This window comes from Cyprinus carpio, chromosome A20 (assembly GCF_018340385.1).
Source record: "Cyprinus carpio isolate SPL01 chromosome A20, ASM1834038v1, whole genome shotgun sequence".
NCBI lineage: Eukaryota > Metazoa > Chordata > Actinopteri > Cypriniformes > Cyprinidae > Cyprinus > Cyprinus carpio.
The window spans coordinates 4,162,304-4,170,882 of record NC_056591.1 but is presented as its reverse complement, the minus strand read 5'-3'; the positions used below and the strand labels follow the sequence as shown (position 1 = coordinate 4,170,882).

The following is an 8,579-nucleotide window of genomic DNA, read 5'->3' as shown; positions in this document are numbered from 1 at the left end:
CACCATTCAAATAACAGCATTCCTACAGTAAAGCATGGAGGTGGTAAGATCCTGTTATGGGGTGTTTTTCTGCAGCAGGGACTGGAGCGCCTGTCAGGATAGAAGAAAAATGGATGGGGCAAAATACCGTCAAATACCTGAGGAAAATCTGCTGCCCTCTGCCAGAAAGTTGTCAATGGGAAGAAGGTTTACCTTCCAACGTGACAAAGACCCAAAGCACACAGCAAAACTGAGCACACAGTGGTTGAAGGAGAAGAAGGTCCTTGCATGGCCCAGTCAGAGCCCAGACTTAAACCCCACCTGTTTTTCCAACTCAGTGATCCTGTTTTTTTTTTTGTTTTTTTTTTCAGACATGATGGTGTTTTATCTTTCATATCTTTCATCGTTATATCTTGGATGTAAGTAAATGAGTAAATACAGCTGGATAAAACAAAAACTGTGTCTGTCTTAATTTCAGGCTGCAGAGCAATAAAATGTGATTTTAAAGGGTTGATTCTTTTCTATACCAGCTGTATATTAGATTTTATGACTTGATGTTAGATGTAATCAGGGTGCCCACACTTTTCTGGATTTAATTAAACTGTACCGGCTGAGAGATTTCCATTTAAACTTGATTTAAATTCAAATCAAATAAAATTACAAAATTAATTTTTCCCGAAATTTTCCAAATTTCCCCTTGTTATTGGTTGACAAACAAATAGTCTCAGCCCCAAACTCACACCATCTGTTGATCAAAAGTACAGTAGTTTTTTTTCATATATATATATATAAAATTTACTTTTACGTTTATGCATTTAGACTTACAAAAAAGGAACATTAGCAGTTCATCAACATTATTCATAGTGCATAATACCAGGTTTGTTTAGAAATCTACAAAAAGTATTAGTAACAATGTCACGATCATCAGCTGGAGTGCCCATGAACTCCAGCAGAGGGCACTCCACTCAGGACTCTTGCATTTGGTGTCCATTTCCATTCCCAACCCCCATAATCCTGTGCTTAGGTCTAATCACCACCAGGTGTTCCCCATTACCACTCCCCTATATAAACTGTGTTTGGACTCTCAATGATTGCGAAGTCTTGTTTAGCACCGTCTAGCATTTCCGAGCGGTTTCCCTGTGTTGGTCCTGCCGTGTTTTGATATTGGATTGTTTATACCGACTGTGATTCTGTGCTGCCTGCCCTGATCTCTGCTTGTTTCTGTTGTTGATTTTGGATATCCCTGTACATACCTGACACTGTTCCCCGATCATTGCCTGTTTGACCATTCTGATATTAAACTACTGCAAATGGATCCGAACGTCTCTGACTCCACGTTACACAATGACTTAGACAAGTCAAATTGATTTGTATAGCGTTTTTGCAATGCGCATCATTTTAAAAAGATTTACAGAAAGACTTACCTACAGTTATGTCAATAATGCATTAATGCTTAACCATAGAGCAAGATTTAGGTCTGGGCGATGGCAATATAATGTATACAGTGATACAAGTGATTTCCCAGATTTTAGAATTAGCTTATGTCTAACTTTAATACTCCAAGGCCTGGTTTTACAGACAGGGTTTAGGTTAAGCCAGGATTAGACCATAGTTCAGTTAGGTTATCTTTAAAAAAAAATATAAAAAAAAAAAAAAAAACATTACTGGTGTGCATCTTGAGACAAAACAATGGCATTGACATATTTTAAGAGATGTCAGTGCAAGTTTCTTTCAGTTCAAACAGCCCAAACATGCATTTGAGTCTGGGACTAGGCTTAAGCCTTGTCTCTGAAACCGGGGTAAGTCTTTTTTAAGGGAAATTATTACACACTATAAGGAAATATATTCCTATAAGTGTATAAGTATGTATTACAAAAACATACACACACACACATAAATACTAGTTTCTATGTTTTATGGTGACATTCCATTCCAATGTTATACTGTACAAACTGTATTTTCTATCCCGGTATGAACAAAACAATATAACATTGCAAACAGCGGTTGTGTTTCTTGTTTGACGTTCAAACACAGTCGACAGAAATAAAGGTTTTGTGTAATGACAACTGCATTTCATGTACACAGAACCAAAGACTAAAACCTAAGCTTACCTAAAACTTTACCACTATTCCTCAGCTGCCTGGCAAGCACTGGTACAGCTTCTGGTAATGTAAATCAAGTTCCTTTTTTGTAGTACAGAACACCCCCTCCCATCTCTCTTCAATCTAAGAGACAAAGAAATGTGCTATCAACACAATGAACATCGCCCACAAAAATCCTCAACAAAGAAAGCTAGGGGAAAAGGCTTGTAATTACAACTCAGTTGAGCATATTTTTTCCTATTTCAATTTTCTCTCTCGATTACTTTTAAAATAAGGTTGTTTTCGAGAGCCAGTGAGAAAAAAAGAGTGACTGAAAGAATAATCTCTAAACCTTTCAAAAATTCAGTGCATATTGAATGCAAAGTATGTTTTAACTGCAATTTTGTTGTCACACAGCATTTTTGCTTTCATTATGGACGGAAAAAGTAGTTGTAGCTGAAATTTTGTTTCTGCCTGCATGATTGAATATTGAATATGGTTTATGATGTTTTATGATTTGCATGATATCAAGACATTATAGAACACAACCTTTATTAAATATTCAAACAAAATCATTTTCACAAAGTATGTTTAGTCAAGTCATAAAAGTATATTTTTACAAATAAATTACAATAGGCAAAACTGACAACAGAGCATATCAACATTCATATCTTAACAGTAATAACAGTATTTTCAAGCTTAAACTACAAAGAAATCTTAAGTTTTTAACTTAAGGAATGTAAAACATGCCTTTGAATAATAAAAATCACACATTACAAATGTGCACAAAACAGTTCTGTCAGAAACATATACAAACATAATTTAGACAAAATAGTCTATATTCAGTCTTCAGGTTTATCAAAACTTGCCCTGCTCAGTGAAATCAAGCCATTTCAGTCTTGAGCTGAGAAAAGCCTTTGTCAAACAAGCAAATACAAATGTAAAGCTACAGTATTCACTTACAGTGAAGCAGTCTTTGCTCATGTATTTATAATGTGTCAGCACATATGGAATGCTCTGGATAAGTAAACTGTGCTCTGAATTTAAGGCAGGATCATCCATTTGTTCATCCACATAGCGGCTCTGTTCCAAACCCTAGTGAGCTGACTACCCAGATGAAAGTGACTGATTCCTAGTCGCACATAAAACAGAGGCTCTCAGTCTTTTTTACACCAAGCCCCCATTAGTCCATCACAATAGCTTTCCTTTTGTACATCTGCTTTAATGACAACGTTTTGTTTATTTATTTATTTATTTTTTTACATTTACAGAAATGGTCAGTGTCCAGAGATAAAAATAACTATAATAATTGTTATGATTCAGATTCCCAAAAGTTACGATTTGAATGTCTTTTATTAGGGATCTCACTCATTTTAACCAATATTTTAACCTACCAGTATTTAAAATTTTAGTTTACTCACAGTTTGACCCAATAAAATATTTTAGAGCTTGGCATAACTTAAAGAATGTATATTCTAATGTTTTAGGATTGTTATTATTCATTATTATTATTATTAACATTATGAATTTTCAAGAATTTTTTCAGGTCTATAAAAAATCTTTATATTTTTAAATATTTTATTAAATATCCTCATATATCCAAGTTTTTATAAGACTGTAAGAACCCTGGTTAAATTTAACTTTGATCATAAACTACCAGTCAAAAGTTTGGAATAATTAAGATTTTTAAAAATGTTTTCAACATTGATATAAGGAAAAAGCTGCTAAAAATTCAGCTTTGATATAACACGAATGCATAACATATTAAAATATATTAAAGCAGTTCTTAAAAAAAATTATATCTTATAAAATTTGTTTTTCCTGTATTTTTTTGATAAAAAACTATTATTTCAAACTTCTCAGTATTGAATAAGTATATTTATAGTCAATTTCTTTTTAACTCTGTCATCTTAGATAATTTCTGATATGAATACGTGATACTGCCTTAGAACCTGAGCAAAGCAAGGTCCCTTAGAAGGCAGCATAACTAGAATATTTGCCTATTAAAAATGGCATCTAGGTAGGCAGCTCACTAGATTTTGCGCTATACAGATATAAAACTGGCTGTGTAAAGCTGTTCATATCAAGGCACGATAATCATGTTTTAGTGCATTTAATCTTTGTAGCACCAACGTCCTCTACAGGCTGGGGATGGCAGCTTTTTGGATGCCCATGACCGTGTCGTAAAAACAATCCTCGTTAACTACCAAACCAAAACTCTGCACGCTGTAGTCCCTGGCCAGCAGGGTGTTGAGGTCCAGACCTGGAGTGTCGTCCAGCAGAGTCACCTGACTGCCCTGAAGGCTGCTGGTACTGCTCTGGCTCATTCCTTGTGGCTCCTCTGCAAAGTTCAGTCTCTGGAGTTGAGCTTCCAAAGCGCTGGTCAGGGAGCACAACGTGGATCTCTTGCTCTGAGGAGAGCTCTGGCCTCTGGAGGGCCTGAGGGGAGGTTCGGAGTGAGCGTATCCGTCAAGCAGTCTGCCCTCATCTGAGTCTAAGGTTTGTGGCCCATCTGACTGTGGCGGCAGCTGCTGACAGGAGTTTGTTCTAAGCGCTCCTGGATGGCTTCTCCTGGGGAAGGTGAAGTTAGAATTTAGATCTTTGAATCGTTGCTCAGCTGGAGCCGTCCGCTTGGCGTTCTCTCTCAGAAGTGTACGGATGGCCCTCACTGCATTAGCCTTGTTCTCCAGATTACTACACACAAAAACAAGATGAGAAAACATTTATAAATTGCATTTAGAAGCTTACAATAATGTAGATGTGTAAAACAAAACTTTATCAAATTTGCACTTTAAAGGAATACTCCACCCCAAAATGAAAATTTTGTCATTAATCACTTACCCGCATGTCATTCCAAACCCATAAAAGCTTTGTTTGTCTTCGGAACACAATTTCAGATATTTTGGATGAAAACCGGGAGGCCTGTGACTGTCCATGGGGGTAAGTGATTAATGACAAAATTTTCATTTTGGGGTGGAGTATCCCTTTAAATCTTAAAAGTATATTTTAAAATCTGTATTATTATGAATTAAATTAAAGGCCTCCTACATGCAATTAAAGAGAGTATACTTTCATGACTGCTTCTTGACACTTTTAATAAGTGTGCTTTGTAAATGTCAAGTTTTACTTTAAAGAAGGACACTTTGTTGTGCTTTACATAAGCAATGCATGTGTTTCTGTGGCTCAGTAGTATAGCATTGCATTAGCAGTGCAAAAGGTCATGGGTTCGATTCCCAGGGAACACACATGGCTAAAAAATTTATAGCCTGAATGCACTGTAAGTCACTTTGGATAAAAGTGTCTGCCAAATGCATAAATGTAAGTACAGTATTCTGATGTTGACTAACATACTAAGCACAGGTTAAGTACTTGATTATAATTTAAACTGTAGTTTATTATTTGATATTGTGCTCTAAAAGGCAACTTAATCATCGCAAATGTGTGATTACAAATACACTGAATATAAATTTAAACTACATAATACATTGTCAATTTTAAAACTTCACATTCAGTTCTCACCATATTCAGTATATTCTTTTAAAGTATATTATGTCTGTAATAAATACTTTTTTTGAAAGCATGCTAAAGTGTACTTCTTTTTCACATGGGATTACGGTGATTTTATTACAGTTGAGCAATGTTTGAGTTCATAAAACTCCCTTAAAGTGATAATTCGCCCCAAACTTAACAATCTTTCTTATCATTTACTCACCCTCATGTAATAAATGTTTAAAGTATGAATTTTCAGCTTTGGGTGAAGAATTACATTAAGAAGAATCTGCTAATGGTAAATAAGGTTGTATTTTATTCATGTTATTCATTTATTTTTTTTTTTATGTTTTTTATTTGTTTTATTGATGTATTGTCATCTCTGGTCGTCCCTCCACTTCAGATTTTGTGTGAACAACCTCCCAAACACAGGGGTTCTCTGACCCTGAAAGAGGAAAGAGTAGGATGTTTAAGCAAGATACTGTATGGACTGGATTTAATTTTGGCAATGTATGGGTCTTTTAAAAGGGTTTGAGACTTTCATTATACATTTTTTTTTTTTTAATTATGAGCTCTGATGTGACGTGTCCAAGTGGTATTTGAATACTGTATTTTCTTGTTCTGTCTTGGATCTACTCTCTGAGAGGAACGGAGCTCTTGTTTAATCCATGTCAAACTCATGTTCATCAGATCTCTTCGTTTACACAGGAAGATCACGTTACACACACCTGCTGAATTTCCAGGTCGGACCTGAAGGGATGAAACAGGAATGAGCCAGCGGAATTTAAAAGGATCCAGATCCCCGGGCCTTGAAGACGTCTGGATAAACATACAAATGTCTGTTAGCTGTCTGTTAGTATAAAACTTAGAAACAACAACCAAACCACGACTGCCAGTTTAATGTGTTACTTAAAAACACTGTTAATCTTGACCTCAGACCTGCATGTAAGTTCTGTAATTTAAGCTTGAAGAATATAAAAAGAAAACTAATTAAATATTTGTTTATAATATATTCATACATCAGCACGTTAAAATGATTTCTGAAAGATCAATTGACACTGAAGGTAATGATGCTGAAAATTCAGCTTTGATCACAGGAATAAATTAAATTGCATTAAATATACTAATGCAGAAAACAGTTATTTTAAATTGTAATAATATTTCACAATATTGCTGTGTTTATCAAATAATTTAAGCCTTGGTGAGCAGACCCCAAAATTTTGAGCAGTATATTTTGAGCATTGTTTTTGACAAATTGTTGTTGTTTTTTTTCTATTCAATAAATAGACTAATCTGCTCTGATAAAGTAATATCTGTTCATGTAATGTAAAGTATCAGTATTTTGCTAATACACATGTACATGAATAAATATTTGGCATAGCCTGAAAATATATATACAGTATTTTTATCAATTGACAGACCTAATAAAAATACAACAGGTGCTACATTGCAAAACTCACCATTCTTTTCTTTAACTTGCTTTCCCGATACACCAAAATGAGTGCACTCTTGAAGACTAGAGGAATAAAAACACAGACTTACTGCATTGGATTTTTAATATTATACATTTATTGCACGGCATTAACTGCAAGGTTTTTAGAGTTACAGTAAATCATATCTGACTTACGGAAGAGGGTGAGTTCAGGGTCTTTTCTCATGCGGCCCAAAGAGGGCAGAGGGTTTTGCCAGAACGCTGAGCTGTGAATGATGAACTCTCCCATGGAGATCTCCGTGACCTGATACAGAACACGCAAGCTTGATATTGAAATCATGAAAGGTAAAATACAGTGCATGTAATATGATCCTTGCATGCTTTTAAAAGTAATTCTACAATTGTATGCACCTCCTTCTCAGGGCCACTCTGCTCTGCTACTAGTTGATCGAACACTGTGCCGTAGTCCTCGTAGATCTTCTGCATCTCATTTATGTGACTGGCCACCATCTCCATGGCCTTTAATGCCTCTGCACCAGACAAAAAAATATATATATATATTGACAGAAAGGAGACCATTTATGTCAGCTGACTCACTGAATTCACTGAATTATTGAATCATTAATGGATTAAAGGCTGACTGAATTCAAAAGCAAGTCAGATGAGTTTGGGGAGTATATGATGACAGATTCTCACCTGTGAGGTGGATGTGCTCGTCGCTCTCGGGGTCGGTGAGAAACACCAGCTCCCTCAACAGCAGCGGGTACTTCAGAACTCTCTGCACGGGTTTAATGAGGTACGACTCCAGGGTGGACGAGTGCTGTTTGGTGGGGTTTCTCGCCTCCAGGAACTCTTTGAATGCCCAGTCTGTTTTTGCTGCAAATCAGAGAATGATATGAACCAGGCTCATCTTCTTTCGGCTTCAAGATGCCAGTTGAAATATGCCACGAGACTTGTCAGATGAGGCTTATGTTTATGTTTTACCTCTTTTGAGAACTTTCTGCACCTTAATGTGATTGGCACAGAAGCCGCTGTAAAGCTTGAAGTGATCTGCATAGTATAAGAAAGAGCCACCCAGGGAGAAGAGGAGTTTCTAGATACGAGATTGAAAAAGAAAACATGTATCAAATGTAAAACGGATAAACATTCTAATTAAATGCATGGTCTGCATGGTGTCTGTATAATGGACAGATTTTGCGATGTTATATCCATGAGTGATAACCTCGTACAATAAATGTACTATTTTAGTTTTTATTAATATTTTGACTTATATTTTCAGTTTAATTTTTAGTTATTTTATTTTAGCTTTTTAAAATTCTTTTTTATCTAAATAATTTATATAATTTTATTTTATTTTGGTAAGTAATTGTAAACTTTTTCAGCTGCTTGCCAAAGCAACATTTAAAAAAATAAATACAAAAATTACCTTTTTCATCTAATATTTCAGCATTATTTCAAATAGCAAAAATGTTTTCTAATAGTTTTGCTTAATAACAACACTGCTTTGACTTGACCCTTACCCATAATTCTGTATGGCAGACCTATTTATGTCATTTTGTTTTTTAAATGTATTATAATATACAGTTCCAGAGTCTTGT

The 8,579-nt window shown here is 35.2% G+C and overlaps 1 protein-coding gene across 1 annotated transcript in view; it reads right to left on the bottom strand.

The window, feature by feature from the left end:
- Window positions 1–3,829: 3,829 nt before the first annotated feature.
- Window positions 3,830–8,579, bottom strand: part of LOC109048681 (rho guanine nucleotide exchange factor TIAM2-like) — a 33,507-nt gene continuing 28,757 nt past the window's right edge. The window contains exons 19-26 of the mRNA XM_042777403.1: window positions 7,966–8,074; window positions 7,678–7,857; window positions 7,393–7,511; window positions 7,177–7,285; window positions 7,010–7,065; window positions 6,278–6,368; window positions 5,917–5,994; window positions 3,830–4,764 (exon numbers count right to left, since the gene is read on the bottom strand). Of these exons, the coding sequence (XP_042633337.1) occupies window positions 4,199–4,764; window positions 5,917–5,994; window positions 6,278–6,368; window positions 7,010–7,065; window positions 7,177–7,285; window positions 7,393–7,511; window positions 7,678–7,857; window positions 7,966–8,074 (1,308 nt within the window). The 3' untranslated portion in view covers window positions 3,830–4,198. The remainder of the gene's footprint in view (window positions 4,765–5,916; window positions 5,995–6,277; window positions 6,369–7,009; window positions 7,066–7,176; window positions 7,286–7,392; window positions 7,512–7,677; window positions 7,858–7,965; window positions 8,075–8,579) is intronic.